This window comes from Watersipora subatra, chromosome 4 (assembly GCF_963576615.1).
Source record: "Watersipora subatra chromosome 4, tzWatSuba1.1, whole genome shotgun sequence".
NCBI lineage: Eukaryota > Metazoa > Bryozoa > Gymnolaemata > Cheilostomatida > Watersiporidae > Watersipora > Watersipora subatra.
The window spans coordinates 25,182,295-25,205,496 of NC_088711.1; the positions used below are offsets into that span (position 1 = coordinate 25,182,295).

The window sequence follows — 23,202 nt, forward strand, 5'->3', positions numbered from 1 at the left end:
TCAACATAAGACTTTACCATAACAATTCTTGTAGGATTACAGTTCCATAAGTGGATGTAAAGAGGAAGATGAAAATTAAAAGTCAAAAGTAAAAGCCTGAATAATAACAGATGTACAAGTTAAGTTAGTTTAAACTTCCCTTATTTCATGTTAAAGTAGGTTACTCTGTGTATATCTACCTTTACATTTACCTACACATCCGTTACGTGTCTTTATAGCAGTAACAATTCATAGTATCTCCGGTGATGCCTGAGATTTCTTATATTTTTAATCAGATTGCCTAGAGGATGTTTAGGAGGCACCCGACTAAAGGGTGTCTAGAAGACACCCAACTAGAGGATGTTTATAAGGCACTCGACTAGACAAAGCTTGAAATCAAATATTTTACTCACCTCGCAGAGGTGGGGAACTTACTTGTGTGAAGCTTGGGTGAAATCGGGAAAAATGTGAAAAAAAAGTAAAAACGCGGAGTATTTACACAGACTAGCACACAGACTAGCACACAGGCTACTAGCACACAGACTAGCACACAGACTAGCACACAGACTAGCACACAGACTAGCACACAGACTAGCACACAAACTAGCACACAGACTAGCACACAGACTAGCACACAGACTAGCACACAGACTAGCACACAGACTAGCACACAGACTAGCACACATACTCACAATAACAAAAGAGGATTTATTAATATAAATAAAAACATATTTTTACTGTTACTATGTTATTTAATTTTGTTGCGTATAACTTCTATTTTGGGTAGTTATATATAATGCCTTTGTTTTCTTGCTACATGTAATTAATTACCTGTAACATCTTTATTCTAAGGGATTATCCAAGATTTTCTGATTGTGAAATAAAGTATGCAAACTATTATGGAAATACTTGTAAAGCAGAATTTGGAGTTTTTGTGCACATAAAGACAAATAAGATAGCGTACGCTAGGACAGATGACTTACTGTATTCTAACCCACAGATTCTCAGGAGTTCTGATAAGAAGCAAATATATCTATCCATCAAAGTTGTCTATCCTTAGAAATTACCTGCATATAGATATTACCTATACATAGTTTTTACCTACGCATAGACACTGTGTGAAAGTGAGTAATAAACGCGTTCATGAGTCTGGAGATTCAACAAAAGATGCTATAGATAATCTGATCTGTATTTGTAATTCTGACTAAAATATCTAAACATTCTTTTAGAAAAATCATCTGTCATAAATTTAGAGAATTCTCGACCACAGCAATGTAAAAGTATATAATCGTCAATCGTTATAGAAAAAAAGGTGAGGCATGATAGTATGAGAGTAACAGTACAGTGTTCAGATCAGACACAGGGTGTAGAAATAACATGGTACAGATCTAGTAGCCTCAGAGCCTAGCTCAGATGATCATCGGCACATCATCCTTCTCATTGGTCAGACTATACGGAGGAGGATCTACAGAGGCTCCTGGACTGCCAACACAAGCTGCAACACAACAAATTTAACACTGCGACACTTGTCAACAGGTGTTTTAACAAATAGTAGGGCAAACAGTTTGGTGAGTCCATCCCTGTTCAATCTGGTATAACCTATTCGAGAGTAGACAGTGCTCAATTCGTACCCTAAAGGACTACACCTGACAAATGTCTAAAAAAATAAAACGATCTTCAAATGGTGTAAGAGATAAGCATTCGTTTAGTCATACATATATCCATAAACATAGAGCTATCATCTATTCTCCACAGAGGTACTCTATTAATGACTGGGTTAACTAATACAATAAAATAATTTTTAGCATACACCAATCGCATTTCTTATAAAGCAAGCGTTTGCTTCTCGTAGCCAAAAGGCATTAAATTTTTAAAAAAGATCTCAAGCTGCGGGTTATAGACTGTCAACGGTCTCCACTCAATTCAACCACCATGTACTCTTGTGTGCCTCCATTCATATACAAACTACCGCAATTCTCTTAAAATCACGAGCTGTGTATGATTGGAATTCCAACTCTTCCAGTGTACGCTATTTGGTTTCTTCCAGCAGGTAATCAAAAACAGTATTTTACTAATGATTATTGATGGCAATAAAAAGTTTTACATACATACCCTAATCGCTTACAGCATAATAAATAATATGCAAAAATATCTGATCATTCGCTAAATATTACAGTTTTGTGTACATATGGGCTAAGAAGAGGAAAACATCATTTTCCCTATCCACTAGAGATAATATGAGGAGACAATTTGTTGTTTTGATAACGCTTTAGACAACAGGTGAGGGCTGAAAGACTATTTTTGCCATAGAAACAGGAAAGTAAATGCGTTGAAAGACTTTCGTTGCCATAGAAATAGGTAGATAAAATATGTTGAAAGACTATTGTTGCCATAGAAACAGAAAAGATATATTTTGCTTGCTGCAGAGACGATATTAGAAAGCTTCTAGCCCGAGGTATTGAAGTGCCAATAGACTTGATTTAGGAACTGATGCTATAAAATGAAGCCACTGCACTTCAGCCATGACGAAGTGCAGTTGTGTCAAATGTAAAATGACTAACTGTTCAGTGCACTGCCATATAATTACTGAGCTTGTTTCAACTTAAATTAATCGAACAGAACAATGAAACGATTGCTCACAATGTCTTGTATATCATTCAGAATGCCCTAGCAATATAAATATAATATTTTATAAGTCTACAATAAAGAAAAACAACAAATATTTTACTATGAAAAGAGCGATACTACCTGTTCGTCGTGTATCTGCATTTAGGGGGGTCAAGGTTAGCATGAAAGATAACTTTCGACAATAACCCAACTCATGACATGCAGATCGGTAGGCCGATGCTGTAACACCTGATCGCCTTCAAGTATTTACATATGAACAATTGTGCAGCTACCTTATTCTCTGTTTTGTCGACACATCTGACGATCTATCGCGTCGGACTAAAATGTCACGAGAGTTATACATTATCGACGCGTCTACTGTATATCGGACACACAACTATACCTGACACATGGTTACATCGGACATGTGGCTATATTAGATGTAGGGTTATATCATGCACATGGCTATATCGTACACATGGCTATATCGGACACATAGCTATATCTGACACATGACTATATCTGACACATGGTTATATCAAATGTAAGCTATATCGCACACTTGCTATATCGCACACTTGCTGTATCAGATATGTAGCTATATCATATCTTCATTGAAGATTGTTCCATTACAAACCCGAAGAGTCAATACTCATACAATACAATGCAGTCATATTATGAAAAGTTAGAAACAGTAAGTAAAAATAGCACAGTTGGACTAGTTGACTTACATTATTAAACTCGAGTTAAAATTAATCAGCAAATGAAATTGTAAGCTGGATCTTAGTACCTCAGGCTATGACAGACATCTTTAGAGCAAAAGGCTAAACAGATTTGAAAATATATAAACAAAAAGGGAAATACTAACTTTTAACAGGCCCTCATGGATACAAAATTCTTTTTTATATGTTTTATAATGGACAATATGTGTAATATTGAAATTCAGTTTAAATATCAGGAGAAGACAACTGCAGTTGTCTGGATGACTGAAAAGATTTTTGTGTTAAAAGCTTTGAGGACATTTACTCAAAACATTCACACATAATGGAAGATTTTTTCAAAACAAGCTTTCCTACTTAAACCAGAAAAGCTTGCAGACATAAATTACAGTGTACCATTTGGTGCTATGCTATAACACCTAGATAATCTGACCAGTGTTTACTTGCTCTGTGATTGAAGCAATATTTGAGGTTTCTGTTTCAGCATTGATTCCTTTATGCTTAACGGTGCATAGCATTCTCTAGCTAGGCCATAACTAACGCTTCATTGGCATACAAAGGCCGTTGCAACACCTAGATAAATCTAAAGTTGACACATGTAGAGCCACCTCACAAAGTTTATTTCCTTATGATACGAGCTATCTAGTAACAGTTAATCGATTGCGAAAAAATATTTTAAGTTTCTATCGTTTTATTTGCATAATCATGACATTTTCTAGCTCTATGTATATAAATTAAATATCTCTTTCCCTCAACCGAATAGTAACTTCTGCTATCAGCAAAAGTAGCCTGACAGAGTAACCAAGGCCCAAAAGTAGCCTGACAGAGTAACCAAGGCCCAAAAGTAGCCTGACAGAGTAACCAAGGCCCAAAAGTAGCCTAACAGAGTAACCAAGGCCCAAAAGTAGCCTGACAGAGTAACCAAGGCCCAAAAGTAGCCTGACAGAGTAACCAAGGCCCAAAAGTAGCCTGACAGAGTAACCAAGGCATAAAAGTAGCCTGACAGAGTAACCAAGGCTCAAAAGTAGCCTGACAGAATAATCAAGGCCCAAAAGTAGCCTGACAGAGTAACCAAGGCCCAAAAATAGCCTGACAGAGTAACCAAGGCCCAAAAGTAGCCTGACAGAGTAACCAAGGCCCAAAAAATAGAAACCAACTAGTTTTAGTCAGACAAAAATTTGGTTTAACTTGGTATACCTGAAGCTCGCGTTTGATTGAACAACAAACTATTAGCGAGGGCAATATTCATTTTATATGTTCACAATAGTTTAATTAAGTGTGGTTCAGAGGGCAACGAACATAATCGCATGACAAAATGAGAGGAACCACTTGCAACATTTGTCTGAGTTTAATTTGGACTCCTGCGAATGCACTCCTTGCATGCTTCGATTGCGATACAGTGTCAGCTCTTATTCGAAAACAGTTATATATTACTATTAATAGGTATATACTCCTACAGCTAAATATCGTATATACTCATAGAGACCTATATGTCGATCTCACGCATATCGATAGGTATTTTAGGACAAAAAATTGCATTATTATAGGTACTAGTACGCTTGGCAGCTCCATACACCGTGAGAGATCATCATGAATAATCAGTTTGTGCATAATTATCCCATGAAGAGGTAAGGTGGTTGTGTAGTGTAGTGGTTAGTGCGCCGGACTGTATAATGGAGGGTAGGAGTAAAAAAAATTTTTATGCTCTTAGCGTGGCTTCGTATGAATAACCAGATAAACACTGCTCTTATTATAGTAAAAATAATTCAGGTACAAGTCAACCGCAAATTTTACCTCGACTTTTCTAGGTCGAATTTTACCTCGAAAAAACCTCGACTTACCGTATTTGAACGCGACCTTTATTTGAAAGCCACCCTTATTAGAAACACAACTCTATTTGACTGCCATCACAAGAGAAGGGTTGAAAAATAGAACGCTACCCTTAAATTGAACACCACCTCTATTTGACAGCCACTGTGACATTCTTTGATCTCTACGAACTCATAATAGAAAGTGATCAGTGAAAGCATCTACAAAATAGTAGTCTGCTAGTAATGACTCGGTTACGTCAATAATAATTTTTTTTATTGATGCTGTAATGGTTGCCATGATTTTTGTGACGTTGTACATGTTGAGCTCAATCACCACAATCATCAGGACTACAATCTGATTCAAAACCACTAAAATCTAAGTTTTATCCATTGTTTGCAGATTCATCCATAATGTAGCTTACAATCCTACCTGAAAACTTTAAAACGTTTTGATGAATGATGAAAATACTTTTCAGGAAAACCATATGATGTAATAGTAGCCATTTTATGGCGTATTCAAACTTTAAAGCGTTAAAAACATCTTTTAAAACAATATGTCGGTTTTCTAACTCCAAAGCTTAACGCTTTTTTCTTTAAAACATTGAAACGATACCGTCAAAATACTTAATAACAGCACCACGCTAATATTTTATAATCAAAGTAGTCTTTTGTTTAATTCGGTCTGATATTTTGACGTATATGAAAAAAGGTTTAGCAAGAATGCTGAGGCCGACAGAATTAATGTCGATTCGCCCAAAGGAGAGTGCAAAATATAGGCGACATTAGCATCGCTTCACCCGTAAAAGTGTTACATTTATTTTCCAAAGATTTTGATGAGCATGTTGAAAAATGCAACTCCATCCTTTATTTAAACGTCACCTTTAATTAAACGCCATTATAGGGAAAGAGTTTAAAAATAGAATGCCATGGCGTCCAAATTTCTTTGACACGGTCAAAAGTTTTCGATTTTAGTGTACTCAACCTTCAAAGTAGCTATTTTACACTCACTGTTATATATTCTATGCAAGCTCTGCTACTGCCATGCTCGTTACTATAGTACTGAAACATGATATTCAACTCGACAGGCTCTTAGCACCGTAGGCAAGCGTTTCCCTGAATCAGTAGTGATCAATAATTTTCATTCGCGTGACATTTACAGTACAGAGCGCCATAAGTTACATACATGTGATTTCATATTCTCCCCTAGCAATGGGCAACAAATAATTATCACTCTGATTAGAGAGCTTCAATCCAATAAAGCGACTACATGCTGTACCGTAGTAGCCTATGTTAGAGTTGTCTTCACTGCAATTATTCATAGACTAAGTTCACCGTACACTGATGGCATCACCGAGGCAACGCAGATATGTCAGAAAATATTGCAGCTGGCAAACTTTGCCGATATTTCCTGTGTATCTGCGACGCATCATCTTCGGAGCTGGTGATTGGCCGTTGCAGATCGCTTGAGCTATATTTCCCTTCATGACATTTACTGTAGGATTAGTATATCATCATTTCAGCGACCACTTTCTGTGATAAAAAAGCTATGCCGTGGACTATTTGCCGATGAAAACGCGGATGGGTTTGTGATAGCGTGAATTATGTTATCACAAACAATCACCAATTTAGTGTTGGGTTAACGCCGACATACCGCGATACAGTGTGTACCAGCCTTAACACTCCAGTGACACTTGTGCAACCGTGGCCTAGTGATCTAGAACACCTGACATGCAAACACAGGTTTAGGGTTCAACTCCCAATAACTCAAAGACTGGTCATCTTTCCAGTCGTCAAAGTTCCCATGCCACTGAACTCAAAATTGTCCAGCCAAGATCATAGAACCATTGTTTGCGTTCATACAAAAAATGCGCACAGCCTTCAGTGAGCTAAGCAGACGTGATACTTGATCTTCAAAGTATTGCTCAAACACACTTGGGTAGCATTTGCTACGACATTTAGCTATGACAACACCAATGGCATTATCAGCATTGAGCGTGAAGCGACCCTTCAAGGGGTAAATTTTTATTTTGTGTCATTTTTCGTTAGCAATAGATGGTTGTTGGATAGAAGTCAAGGTGAGATCTCAATCTACGATGCTGTGTTCAGCAGATGTCTACTCATCTGTGGATGAGCAGATCACTGAATCTACAGATGGTTTGTCCGACACCGAACTGCAGGCCGAATAAGGATGAGTTTACATTTGACTTTGCTTGTGGAAAACCCAAAAGATAGTATTATTTATGAGGTTGTTATCTATGCTCATCAAACTCAACTAGTGAGGAAAGTGGTGCAGGCAAACTAAACACTAGTGAGGAGAGTGGTGCAGGCAAACTAAACACTAGTTTTTATCAAGATAGAATCACAGTACTGTATTCATAGTAGTTAGTACGCTTGGCAGGCTGGTGCACCGTAAGAGATCATAATGGGTAATCATTATGAGCATTATTAATTCATGACATAATGAGGTGGTTGAGTGGTGTGGTGGTTAAAGTGCTGGTCTGTGATCTGAATACCTGAGTTCAAACCCTGTTTAAGGTAATATTTTCCTGTTCTTAGCATAACATTAGACAGATGGACGAACCCTGCTCTTATTATAGAAAACATTTTTAAATACTAGGTGCTTACTTGTATACTTCTTTTGTTTAATGGCACCTGAGATATACAACAAAACATACCTACTTGATTAAACCAACTTTTTGAAAACTTTAGCAAAGTTTTATAACTAAAGTGTTATGAGTCATCTGCACTTGTACGGTATAAGAATGGTTCACACTAAATGACATACAAACCAAGTACAAATTTCATTGCTGTCTTTGTCATCAGGAAGTTGTTTCCCCTTACATAAATTTTGGGTTTTCTGCTATGCTCAGTTTTGGCACTTATCTCAGGATATCTCTTAGGATATCTCAAGGTCAAGGATATATCAATCAGTGGTGTCTCAGAATTGAAAACATTTGCTCTCAAGCAAAACCTACTGTACTAGCATAGATGGTGGACAGAACAGCATACAGAACAGGCAGCAACTCAATCAATATTATTCAATAACCTTTAAGGCTATGAAGGATGATGATAGATATGTTTTCTTTTTCAGGTATATTTGTGACATGAATATGATTTGTCAAATTCATTGCTTTAGGGATAGTACTCAGCATTTAAATTGTCTGCGTAATTCATTGAGTTTTGGTAAACCATAATCTATATATCAAAGTCCAATTAGCGAAAATGTTTTAGGAATGACAAGTCCACTTCACACAGGATTTGAACTCGGAGCCTTTAGTTCTGCAGACAGGCGAGCTAACCCACTGCACTGTCCTTGCCATAATATTAAACAATACTTATGCACATACTTATGCAGTGCTTGCAATCACTATCCTTCGTTTTTTCGTGACGCCATTTTATCGTTGTCGGCCATCTTTATAGACAATTTTTTCATTAGAAACACGAAGCTTTTGCAATGATAATTTGAAAACGATGTTTTTGTTTGCAATTTTTTATTATAGTATCAAAAAACACTTAAAAGTACAAATAAATCAAAGCAAAATGATCGTTTTCTACAAAAATGGCGGCTTTTTTCGTGAACGTGCACATGCGCAAACGGCTTGATGACGTAACAAAAAACGATGGATTGGCCAGATTGATGTTACACGTAACCTCAAGCTGGCTTCACAGCTTTTATTATAGTAAAGATTTAGACTAGCTTAAGTTACTAGCTTAAGTTTACCAAATAAGTTACTCACATTCTTTGGATAGTTGTTTTATTACCCATAAAATGCTGGGCATTCAGCTAGTCTGCTATAATAAGAGGCATGTTTGTCCGTTCATCTGTCCAAAGCCTTTGCTAAGTGTTAGGAAAAAAGATTGCCCCACATGGGGATCAAACCCGAATATTCAGATTTCCAGCCACACATTTCCACATCTAAGAATAATTGTGCATATAGCTAGCATGCATGATGATCTCTCACAGAACACAGGTCTGCTAGCATTAAATTAAAACTTGAAATGCACCAAATCTTGGTAATTTTTTACAAAAAAAAGTATCAAAGCGCTTGGAATGCTTGAAAGTCAATGCCGTCAATGTTGACATTGGTCAAGTGGAAAAGAATAATTTGACGAGACCGAATATGGTGATTTGCATTTTACAGTAGGTGTATACGTGATACGCTAATATTTACACTTAGTGCTTCAGTCAATATATATTCAGGGTGAACCAGCTTTAGTATTTTATTAAATTACAGCTTTCTCGAGATTTTTCTCAACCACGACGTTCCGCTTGCTAACAGTTTAAAGGGTGATTATAGCAAATTCTAGTAGATTTTATCAGAAAATGTAGATAATTCTATCATTTGAGATTTGGTTTGCTGGTTTAGGTGATCTGATTGACAGAATGCTTGAAGATTAAAATTGACAAAACCTGATCGCAAGTACAAAACTAAAAAAAAGATATGCCCAGATTTCGCCCAAAATAATGTCAATAATCATGCTTCCTGTTTCTTTGACATCGACTTTTACATTCAAGTTTGCAGTGTTACGCGTCTCTATTGACATATATTTTATTTTTATTTGTTCGTGATTAGTGGAATAAAACTTCAAATAATTATGGCTACTGATATATCGTATCAGTGATTTCAATGATTTAAAGATAGGTTCGTTAGAATTTCTCCAATGCTTTCCTCTAAATGCTGTGAAAACAAATGAGCACCGATGCTTAGAGTATGATTGGCTAAAGAAGAGACCGTATAAACAACAAGCCCGACTACTTGACATCATTTTGTCTGGGCACATATTTTACTTTTGAGCATTTTAACTGTGATCAAGTTTTGTCAATTTTAATCTTAAAAAATACTGGCAGTCAGATCACCTAAATCGATAAACAAAATCTCAAATGATAAAAAATATTTATACTTTCTGATAGAATCTGCTAGATTCTGATGTGATAGCATCCTTAACACCAGTTTCCCACAAGAATAAACCTCTAGTAAAGCTAAAAACGAAACGAAAAATCAGTCTCGTCTGGTTGGCCGTACCTCACCAACATTTCTCTGGCCATTTCATCATGCTCATTACTCCCGTCTAGGACAGCGCAAGCTATCATTACATGTACTTGCCCAGTAACTAGTCGCGTATATCTAACTTTGTCCAATAGGGAGTTGACAAAAGCTATAACTATTCAACCATATCGATCCTCACTCCTATTGATTTTATGAAACCTACTGTTGCTTGATTGGCACGAAGTTTGAACAGGTGAATCATCTTGTTCTAAATAATGAAGGATTTGCCCTCTCGTGTGCTAGGGATTATTTCTAGCTACAATATTATGAGCAGCAGATAATACTCACAGCGACTATTTGATACAGGCGTTCCTTGCTGTTTCGGTGTGTATGCATCTTCCTGCATCCGAGCGTATGGATGACGACCTTGAGGCGCCCTTTGGTTACTTACGGCTGAAACTTCTCTAACAACGACTACTCTTCTCTGTCGCTGCAATGAACAACCAAGCAGTTTTAAAAAGCGTAAAACTTTTATTTCGAAAAATCTAAACACAGTTCAGATTCTTTGTAGGCCTACAATGCATCGACAGCTAAACTTATGAAAGTATGATTTACATTAAGTATGAAAACATTAATGAAATTTCAGTATTGGACTAAGTATTGGAGCTACTTTAACGACATTGTGAAACAAGCTCGTCGAATCTGGCATTAAAATCAAAACATTCGCTTATTGTTTATCACTAATCAACTAATTTGGGTAACCCTTTATTTTCATGAATATACTTCTAATGTTAAAAGTGCCAAAAAACTTCTTTGCAATCTGACACACCTTTCATGTTTTGTGTGTTGACGAATTTCAACTCACGAACCAACATAAAATCATTAATTATATTTTGCATATCGTCATGGATGTTGATTATACTACTGAATCTTGCACGATTTTGAAACTAGAAGGTCGCTACATTTTCTCTTCGGAAACGCTAAACAGGTATTTGACCAATGGTAAAGTGAAAACAACATTTTAATTTTGGTAGCCTTTGTCTATATCAAGCCATTTAAGGAAGTCATTTCATATGACATCTAATTCTGTGTATCGCTAAATGTCTAAAATTTAAATGATGACTGCAAAATTCAAGGTCAGTAGCAACAATAGAGGATTCAACTTTGTGTGTCTATGAGCTGTCTTTATTGCTTTGTGATGTTACGGCTATTTTTGGCACAATAGGGCCGATATTTCAAAGCTGTCTTTTATCCACGAGCCATATTTTCTTAATAGGATCGATTTTTCCAATTGAACTAATTGATGTCATTTTTGATTGAGGCGTCGACAGCTCATGGCTATATTTTTATCGATTTTTTAATATATCTGCCTTGTCAGTAAAATTTGTGGCACAGGTAGTGGTTTATTGAGCCAATGCCATGAACCGAAACAATAACTCAAAACATCTTTGAAGCAAAATCTGAAATGTGTAGTGAGGCCTTACAATGGCATATTGGAAACAAGTTCAGTTTGCTTCAGTTTGTAATGCACTCTCCGAAGGTTTCTTAGCGCGTGAGGTAAATTGGCCTTTATGCGGCCGTCATCACTTTTGAAACTGTATATTATAGAATATATTGGGAATACGAACCATTTCCAATTCCTCAATGTTCTTCACATTTCTCCAAGTTCTACTGGTAGCTACATGTAACCTTTGTTTATATTCTCTTGTGTATACATAAGTGGGAGATTCTTAGAAAATCTTGTAAGACACGATATAGGGTTGCTAGGTGTACTTTATAGTCTAGACGTACTGCAGCCCATGACCAGACAGACAAAACGGCAGCAGATTTAGTTCTAGCCTGCAGCTCTCTGCTGTTACCAAAAGATGTGTGTATAAGTAACTACCACCTGTGGCTATTAATTGCTGACAATTACATTTTCATATATAAAATGCATGTAGGCACTCTATGGTTGTGCTTTGTTAAACCAGCTGTCAAGCGATCAAAATCTACTTGGCATAAGTATTGTTATCTATGGCGGCTCTAGAAACTTCCTTGACCTTACAGGTTAATTGCATTTAATGAGGAACTCTAGCGGACAGACGGGATCGGACAGACGTGATCGCTCAGTTGTGGAAGGGTACTAGTACTGGCGTTGCTCCTTCTACTAGCACCAAGATGTTGAGAGACTGATGAGCTGACATTATCGATGAGCTATGGAGTGCCATTTGTAAAATTTTGTGATATCCACAATATAAAAACTTTTTAGTATTTAAGTTCACATGTTTAATAAGTGAAAAATCATGCTTAGTATGCTAACTTACATATTTAGTGTGCCAACTTACATGTTTAGTATGTGAAAATTCGTGTTTAGTATGTCAGTTCACATGTTTTATATGGCAAGATTCATGTTTAGTATGCTAATTTTCATGTTTAGTATGTGAAGATTGGTGTTTAGTAAGTCAAAATTCATGTTTGGTATGCTAACTTTAATGTTTTGTATTGCGAAACGCGCATGTTCGCTATTCCGCTGCGATCCTGTTTGATATGCCAATACGCATGTTTGTTATTCAACTTTTATTTTATATGCGATCTCCTTTTTATTACATTTCGAAGAAATGCTCCTAAGTCAATCGCGCCCTGTTTTACACGTAGCCCGCGGCCCATCGATAAATAGTTGGCAAACGTGAAGAATTTCGATCAATAACCCTGGGGAGCGAAGACACTATAGCGAAATTTCCTCACTTGCGTACATCCGAAGCTAGCTTTGCCACACTCATTTAATAGAAAATTCTTTCAAATTCAAAAGTTGCTTGACTTTGAAAAAATGTAAGAGTCAAGATTCTATTAAGACTCAACTTTCTATATATGTGATTTTTTATCACAGCAAATGAGTATTGTAGGTTACTGTTCTGTTTTGTAGTAACAACGACGTAGAGTTCTTCAACGACCTTTTTTATAATATATTGAGGAAGTTAGTTATTAGATATTATTAAAAGTTAGATAGTTATTGAGGAATTCTCCAAGTTTGCCAACTATTTATCGATGGTCCACGGGCTACGTGTAAAACAGGGCGCGATTGACTTAGGAGCATTTCTTCGAAATGTAATAAAAAGGAGATCGCATATAAAATAAAAGTTGAATAACAAACATGCGTATTGGCATATCAAACAGGATCGCAGCGGAATAGCGAACATGCGCATTTCGCAATACAAAACATTAAAGTTAGCATACCAAACATGAATTTCGACATACTAAACACCAATCTTCACATACTAAACATGAAAATTAGCATACTAAACATGAATCTTGCCATATAAAACATGTGAACTGACATACTAAACACGAATTTTCACATACTAAACATGTAAGTTGGCATACTAAATATGTAAGTTAGCATACTAAACATGAATCTTCACATATTAAACATGTAAACTTATATACTAAAAAAGTTTTTATATTGTGGATATCACAAAATTTTACAAATGGCACTCCATAATGAGCTGACATTATCAATGAGCTGCCAACAGGCCAAGATGATTGGTCTAAATGCATTAACTGGTTATATTTCAAAGCGTGTTCTAGACCGATTCCTCACACGAACCCAAATTCATTTTACTCTTAGCTAATTTTATCGTTAATGTGTTAATCATCGATTACTTAAGGTTTTTCTTTGAGTAAAATATAGCAATGTGCATGCTGGACAGACACCATTGGCATCACAAATTGTTAATGATCCATATTCAAAAATCAACACGTTCATGACCAGGTAATGAAAAACCTAGCAAGGACATCCTGACATTGTTGTTTAGTGCTAAGGCAATGCTATATTGCCTTAGCATTCATTATGTTACTCGTTGAACGTTTGTGCTCTCTAATAACAACCGGTGAAACCATCCCTTCACCCAAATGTTTCACTCCAGCTGTCTATTTATACATTGAATGGCTATCTTGGTCGTCAGTTACAAAGCCTTGCGGACGTGCTAGCTCTTAAGGTCTGTTTAAACCAGGACAATCTATCGATATATCGGAGTTATGTTTCTACTAAGAAAGTTGGAATTGAAATGGCTTCTAGTTTGTTCTTGAAGACTTGACTCCAAACCAGCACCCACTACGACTACACAAAATGGATCAACTTTTTTAGCTTTAGATGAAATACAACGTCAGTATAACATTTGCTGGTAACATTACAGGATATGATTGGTCAATTTCATGCTGTAATTCGTTAATGACGGCTATCAAAATCAGGCTGTCAAATGGTATGCAGCATTTCACCGATTCTGTGTCTGTTGCTGGTACAAAGATTTTTGATAACCATGTTTCATTTTGTATCAAACAGACTTTGTCGGCCTGGAAGGGACTCCAATAAATCGTTCTGGTATAAATATATTTTTAATAATTCTTATTGTTGCTATTGAGCAATATGAATTATGGGGTGTATCAACCGAGCAATAGTTTGACAGTAAGATAAAGCCTGTAGTTTTAACTATTGTTGAAAAAAATTAAATACCATCAGGAAGGGGTGCCTTTGCTAGGACTAAAGCTAAACGGCTTATATTAAGTTGAACTAGATATTGGGAAGTAGGTTGTCACATGAGAACTCACCGCTGCTTGACGCCAGTAGCTGCACCTCCATACCCAAAAAGCGATTTTGAGAGGAATAAGAATGATAATTGCAATAATCCAATACTCCATTCTGCTTTGAGGTTAGTTTTAACTGCAATAACAAAAAAGAAGGTGGGCAAAGATGATCTGTGAAGGGATTAATGAACTATCCCTGATTGCCATTTCACACACAGTATGCCATCTCTCCTTATCAACGCTATAAATAAAAATTATTTCAATTATGCTATACTCTCCTATGGTTTTATGACACTAAAAAATCCTGTAAAACTACTGAGTAGAAGACAAACAGGAGCTGTTTTACTAGTAATTTCACTGCATCTATAATAGACACAAAAGCATTTCCACAAATGTAGGGCTGTCCTTTGTTCCGTATTGCGTCAAGGACAAATAGAGCCTACCTTCACCGATGATGCTGTACTTCTTCCTACGACCTTGCTCACCGTTACTGCAAACGCTACGCAGGCTTTATCAAACACGAGGTTATTGGGCAGGTTTGTTTACTCATTTTTTGTCCAATGAGGATTCTCCTTCACAAATTCCACGTGTCTATATTCAGAGGCTGCTATGGCAAGAATGACCCATAGCATAGGGAAGTGCTACCCTTTCAGTTAATCGCCTGCAATGAACAACAGAGGGTTCCATAGATATAGTAAACCATAGATAAGTAAACGGTTTACTATATCTATGGAGGGTTCTAACTGCCCTACATAAAATTTTGCAGCTGAAGAATTTTCTAGCAAGCAAAAATCACCAAACTAAATATTTTATACGTAATAGATGCAAAATATCAGAATTGCTCATGAAGGCGATTTGTGAACTCCCGACTGCAAGGGTAGCAGTTCAAACCCTATTCATGGCCATTTCTGATGGTGGAGACTGACACTTCATACACAGTGCTCCAGACAGACTGTTACAGCAAAAACTAAAGCCAGTTCGAGCAGCTCTAGTATTTGACATTAGCTCCAAGCAAGGCTTATGAAGGAATGACATTTTTATTCCTTCATGAGCTTTATCTATGGAATGAAGATGTCTCCGGCTTTGCTGTGCAGTTAAAATGTCTCTTATCAATTAACCACCTGCACTATGCTTTTTACAATAGCCTAAAGTGTTGATTACTCGTGCACAAATTCCCTACTGGAACTGCAGCTACAATACAAAATGCCAGATGATCTGCCTATGGCCTATAATAGGCAACGTGTAAACATTGTGTAACATCTATCTGTTCTAAGCTCTTCTGGCTAGAGACATCTGAAACCCTAAACTTTCATTAAATCTGCAAACCTTACAAGGGATTAAAAGCTTGTTCTCCTTTCCTTGCTGACGGACTTTTATAAATCTTTAGCAGAAGCAACTGCTAAAGGCTATCGTATGTTGGCATCTATCTCACAATACTTCGGTGGTCGTTTATAATAACAATGTTCATACTATCGCAAACCCATCCACATTTACATCAGCGAATCAGCAAATATAGCGTTCTCATTACACAATGCAGTCGCAGAAACAATGAAATACTAGTCCCGCAGCAAATATCATAAAGGAAAGTATAATAGATCAAGCAATTCGGGACAGCCAATCACCATTGCCGAAGTAGTACAGATTGTACAGGCTGTCGTGGATGCTCGGCAAGCTATCGGGGAAGTCTGACAGCTTTAATGTTTCTCAACATATTCGAATTGCCTCGGCGATGTCATCAGTTTAGTGCGCACATCGTCGACAAATAATTGCCGTGAGAACAGTGCCAACATACCGCATATAGTGGGAACCATCCTTAAAAGTCACATATGTCTTGTTAAGTTGGCTGTGAAACAAACTCTAATAGGAGTTAGTTTGTCTAATAGGAGTTGGTTTGTCTAATAGGAGGGTGTTGGTCTAATAGGAGTTGGTTTGTGTAATAGGAGAGTGTTGGTCTAATAGGAGTTGGTTTGTGTAATAGGAGGGTGTTGGTCTAATAAGAGTTGGTTTGTCTAATAGGAGTCATAATAAAAAATGGCAATGAGCGGTTATCCTTTTCTTATATGAGATCAACAGTGTGATATACTCCTGTTGCTAAGACTTACTTTATGTAAATTCATCTCAGCCTTATTAGAAAATATTACAAGCTGTTCACTAAATGTTTTAGCAATTTTAAGCAGCATTTCTATGCATGGGTCAGGAGCAGTTAACCAAAGAAAATGAGAACGTTGACCAACTTTCAAAAAAGAGCAGGCGGCTCTTTAAACTGCGCAAACACGTTATCGTGGTTTTATTGAGTTTATAGATCAATACAATAGAAATTATTTACTCAGATTATTTGGTAGATAGTTTGTGGATGTTTACTAGCTTCGAGCAAGGTTTATCTTTAGCCTAACTTTTATAAGTTACTAGAAGTAAGTCCAGCAATGCTCATGATTTCTTCTACTTGAATGCAAAGTGCCATATTACTTTCACGACAGCAATCTATGAATGCGTTTATTGAAGGCAGTTGTCTTTTTATGCATGCAAATGTACATGTTTGAGTTTTTAATCAAATATATTGTTTCGCACTTATATGAAAAATGAAAGTTCTAAGATTGCCAATTTAGCCCGAGATTGCTCGGAGTTGTCCCACTTTTTCACATTAAATTAGCCGCAGGTAATACATAGAGCTCTGGCAGTCTGCTCTTATAACTCTTCCATCCCGCGAGAACATCGCAGAAGACTGATCTTATTATAGTAAATGTTATTCTGAAAATATAAATGACGGGTGGAATGGCCCTCAGTATCGTATGCTCGATGTCAAGAGTGTCAGCCCTGTATGTAGTAATCTCACTTTAATTACCTGCGTTGTATTGAGAGCTTTAAAGGATGTGAAGGACAGGCTGCATGCCTACATTTAGCTAGCTGGCATGCAGCATTCATGCTATACTTACTGATAAATAGACATTGTCAAAACTCAAAGTGAATCTTATGAACATCAATATGTATTATAAATACGTATGTTCAAGCTAGCTGAATATAACAACGCAGGCAAAAGACAATAGAATCTTTTTGTCAGTCAGCTGGTTTGCAGTAGTCTGAGAACTAGTTCATATAAGTTATTATCAAAGAGTTACAACTATTTATGTGAGTGCTTAATATAGTAAGCTCTGTTGTACATACATGTACATGTTTGTTTTATTTCAGTTAAAGAAAAAACAATTTATGCGAATTGATTTTGTGGCACTGCAGTTTGTAGAAATAGAATTTGTAACACATTGTTATAATTCGCAACGGAAACAGAAAAGAGTGAAGAATAAATATCACATTAATATCAAAATATAAAGAATAGAAAGCAATCAGCGCGCAAACACGTGTCATCCGTCAGATTATCATTGGCACGTCGTCTTTCTCATTGTGATAAGCAGGTGGGGCGTCGACAAATCCAGATGATGAGCTCCCAACAGAATCTGTAAGTCAACAATATATGCATGGCTGAGGCTAAGCTGTATGGCTGCATAAAGAAAGGTAAGTCTGAGTGGAGGACTAGAAAAAGTAGGAGCGATCAATCGTATCAAAAAGGCTAACTAAAGTCATGGCTCAGTTAGTTTGAAACAACTAGAAGGAAGTATTTTGATCTGATCAAACAAAGGCGGCTAGCAGAGGTGCTCTTATAGAACAAAAATGGCTATCGAGGCTGGTACACACTGTCACCGGATGTCACTGTTAATCACCCAGTACTCTGGTGATCATCTCTAATAACAACGCTCAAACTATCACAAACTTATCCATCTTTACATCAGTGAATAGCCCACGCAGTATCATTCACATTATACAATGCAGTCGTGAAAACAATAAAAAAAAGTTAGTCCAGCAGCAACTATCTTGGAAGAAAAGATAGATCAAGCCGTCCGTGACGACCAATCACCATCGCCAAGGGCTGTCACGAATGTTCAGCAGACTATCGGGAAAGTTTGACAGCTGCAATCTTTCCCGACGCATCCCAGTGTTGCCTCGACGATGCCATCGGCTAACTGTGGGCATAGTCGACGAATAATTGGTGAGAGTACAACCCCAACATGCGGTAATAGAGTGTGAACCAGCCTTTGGTTAGCTGTGCCAGAGGATTAATAATTCTAGGCTATTTAAATAGAGCTTTTTCCTCCATTGTAGAAATGACTAGGAGCTTGCCAGCTATTTAGCAGCTGACTCTGAATCTATGAGAATTGTTATCCGTTTATTAATTCTTTCTCCACAGAATTTTTGCTCGTGTTGACAAATTAAATCATGCGAAAAAGATGTTTGGTAAAATGACAACCCACTTTCCTAAATTTATTGTGGCAATATTTTGCATAAATCTGTTAACTCTCCGACCCTAGAGGTACTAAGTCGAGCTGTTTTAAAGGCTTTTCATGGAGAAAAAGTTACGAGAGAACTTACATCTCCTTGACAGCCTACTTGCAAAGGGGCTAGGGCTATTAAAACCTAACCTACTCTAACAAGAGAATTAGAAATAGTTTATACAGCGTCTTTACCATAAAATCCTGTTTGGAGCAAGTTTGTTAATAAGGTATGACATCAATTGCCCTCCAGGAGTTGAAAAACCAAGGAAAGCATCCACAATGTCAATACTATACTAGTCATTGACCTTATCACACCTGCTCCTATCCTTTTATTAAAATGCATGGACACTAATTTTATACATACAATAAGTTCACAAAAACACAATTATTACTCAGGAAAGTTAGGGACCTTTTTATTTGCTAATTAAAGTTATCCAGATAGAATTTAAAGAGTTCATTATCTTGGTGGTGTTCGGTATTTAGATAAACAGAGTTTGAAGAATTTATTGTTTTGGTGATGTTATTTAAATAAATAATTATAGTAAAATAACTATTCCAAAGCACAAGTTTTGTTTAACATTCAATAGATTGCTATGCAAATGTGCGATGACCTTCCTTGGAGAACTGTCAATCATGTGACAGCCATCTAAGGAAGGTCATCGCACATTTGCAAAACAATCTATTGCAAAGCAAAGGAAGGTCATCGGTCATCCCAGATCATAGGATTTTAGCAAATGAAGTGAAAATTGAAAATCAAAACTCAAGCACTGTCTAGCCAGTAAAATGCCTTTTTGAGAATGCCCTTCAAACACAATAGGTAAACAATATTAATACAAATATTCAAAGTGAGTTTATCCCTGACGTAAACAATAGTGTGAAGGGTGCGCTCTCTATGCTGGGGTGTCATTGAAAAAAGAGCAGCATGATGCCAACATGCTTGCTTAATGAAATTGAATTAGTTTTTGTCAGAGTATTGTATAGAATTATTGAATTATAAAAGTACACCGTAGATACTGTAAGATATCTCCATCTATAACCATATATGATGAAAATGGGACTTGTCCTTTCTTGCTACAACAAGTTATAACAGGAGAAGACAAGTATACACTTTGGCTTCTTTGGTCTTTTGTGAAGAATATGAAAAAGTACTTAATACACCACACATTATACATAATCGATAGTTACTTTGTCATATCTATATTGTGTAATAGTGTATTCAAATCGAATAAAGTCATACTTAATCTGTATAATGTCACATTCATGCCATAAAGTATAATATTTTAATAATTCTAGCAGCGCATGAAAGCTTTATACATGACAAAGTCGAACTACTCACAGGTAAAAAGAAGCTAAAATTGCAGCCTCTCACTACAAGCTATCTTAACCGTACTGTAATACATGTCTTCATACGTATAATTGTACATGTTACAGTCATATATTAGATAATCTACGTGCGTTCAAATATTATCTTAACTAGAAATACAACTACACATACTTGACTCCTTGTCCTTTGATGTCTTTAATAACAAAAAAATGTCGTAAAAATGCCAAAGTTTTATTAATTATGGATGTCTCTGATTTCAATCTCTCAAACAACATAACAGATGTTTACAGTCAGGCAGAAACATCATATAACTAAACTGTAGACCACTATTTAATAAATGAACATTTTAGAAATATTTAGAAATATTTTAATTAACTGCTTATGGTTTTAGTCAGGTATTCTTTGCTAACGATGTGTCTACATGAGGTCTAAAAGTTGTAGTAACTTTTGTTCTTATATACATACATGTATACTATATACAATATATATATATATTGCGACAAGTTGACGCCAGCTATGTATGCAGAATTTTCCTCTAGTAGTCGACTGTTAGCCTGCATGTATTATGCTTAGCTATCCTAAGGACAAATGGCTGGTACACAATGAATAAAGGCAGCCAGCGTGTTTGTCTGATAGCCATTTTCTTAGCAAGTATTGATTTTTGTCAGTGGCGATAAAGATTGATATAACAACAGCCATTGCATTGATGTAACCAATGCTAGTCAGCTAAAGGGTCCAACAAATGAATAGCGAATGACATGTATACTCACTATTAGCTGGTGGGAGTCGGTGGTATGGGTGCTGAGCTTGTGGCTGTACACTCACTGCTGGGTTTGTCCTAACAATGATTATCCTCTGATGTCGCTAAAATGAGAAATAGAATAAAAGTATAGAATGATTTGGTTAAAGATCATGTAATAGAAGGCCTACTGTATCTAGAGATGTTATGCAAGTGGAATGCTAGCGACAAATTGAGGTCTGTTTTGATTAACCTTAAATAAAAATTTAGTCAGTAAATTTTGATTATGATATTGGTGTCAGACCTGTATCAAATGAGAGCATAGGTCAAACAAGACCACATTAATGCTAGGTTCAAGCATATTTTTATACATTAGTTTTTTTTACAGTGTTTTGGGCATAAATAAAATTATTAGCATTGACAGGTTTTGAGAGAACAAAATAAATACATATGCTAATCAAGATAAAGTTTTCTATCATTCATAAGTTATTTGTACATCAGCTAGTGGCTGTTGGACTCAATAAACCTTGTCAGACTCAGAAAAGTGACATCAAGTGTACTGATTGACTGAGACATGTAACTCTACACAGTCTGACTAACTCAGACAGGTCGGTCTACACACACACCGGCATACTCAGGCAAGTGTCTCTACACACTCTGACTCAGACAGGTGACTCTACACGTGCTGACAGACACGAACGGACGGGTGACATCAAGTGTACAGATTGACTGAGACATGTTACTCTACACATGCTGGCAGACTCAGCCAGGTGACACCAAATGTACTGATTGACTGAGACAGGTGACTTTACATGTGCTGACAGACTCAGGCAAGTAACTCTACGTATGATAACTGACTAAACAGGTAGTGAAGAGATGACAGAGAGGGGAGAAGAACCCTTTAGGTGAACGCTATAACGCAAGGAGCCTTTTAATTACTTTGATTATATAACAAGAGTTAGTCATAGATCCGTCTCCGTTCACAGTTCAACCTCGACATAGAAATTACTTGTTCTGAGATCTTCTTTGTATGTTCAAGTTATTGTATCTTGTTGCAAATTTTCCATAGAACTACACTGCGGTTTTCTATTTGTTTCGCATCTCAAAACCTTACGGTAACTCCTTTAAAATTTGAAAAGATTCAGCAAGTAATAATACATAATTCTAAAATAAATGTGTTACATAGAATTACAGTATGTAAACAAACTCAATTAATAAAGCAATAAACAATGACAAGAAATTTTTATTGCTACTTTACCTTATAGACATCGCTTTTATATAATCAGCCTCTTTTAGGAGATAAGGCTATGGATGTTGCTATTGATAAGCCGAAGACCTATTAACCAGCACTCTACACTATGGAAAATCTGTGAACGTATATTGAATGGTTCAGTGCTTAACTCGATTGTTTAGATTCTGCTGTTTAGGAACTTATGCAAAGTTTCCTATTATCAATGCTGTTTGCTTTGTTGAAAATTCTTAGTATTGGAAGCATTCAACTTTCGCTCTAAAAAACATTTCTGCGTCACAATTTAGCTCTATGATTGACACTAAAATCATACAAAAATTGTGTTTGTCAAAATGTTAGCCCAGCCGACTGAATGATAGAACCTATATCTGTTTACGATAGGTAATAACAGCAAGCTTTTCTCTATAGGTAAGATAGCGATATCTTGGCAGAGTTGAGGATTTAGCGAATCAGGAAGGAAACTGAAGGGACCTCTTTACTGTAAAGCTTACCCTTTGATGGCAAATGTAGATTCTCCAAACCCAGAAGGCAATCTTGAGAGGCACCAACACCGCAATGAGAATGATGTACCAATAATCCATACTGGAGAGAGTCTGACACTATCTGCAATGGCATCTCTGAGACAATGACTAAATCTTAACACATGGTTTCTATGGTCGAGTCTTGTATGACCTTCATTTTCATGTCCAGAAAACTAACTGTTTATCTGAAACTTTCCCGTACACACCCCACAGTTTAATATAAATTTTTTAAAAACAGTAAATCGTCAAGTGTATGTATCATTACATAAAGATAAAGGAGATTACTGAGTCTTTCCATTAGCCAAATGTTTTCTCGGTTTGGAGTCAAACTCAGAGCAACCTATTTTAAGGTACTTGTCACGCATCAGCTGCTGCGTAGCCAT

General features: G+C 36.5%; 1 protein-coding gene across 1 annotated transcript; it reads right to left on the reverse strand.

Moving 5' to 3' along the window:
* Positions 1-1,147: 1,147 nt before the first annotated feature.
* Positions 1,148-15,247, reverse strand: LOC137394764 (uncharacterized). The gene is made up of 4 exons (XM_068081526.1): positions 15,108-15,247; positions 14,689-14,800; positions 10,453-10,594; positions 1,148-1,474 (listed from the first exon to the last, which is right to left on the reverse strand). The coding sequence occupies exons 2-4, from the start codon at positions 14,776-14,778 to the stop codon at positions 1,389-1,391; spliced, it is 318 nt and encodes a 105-aa protein (XP_067937627.1). The 5' UTR covers positions 14,779-14,800; positions 15,108-15,247; the 3' UTR covers positions 1,148-1,388.
* Positions 15,248-23,202: the final 7,955 nt, after the last annotated feature.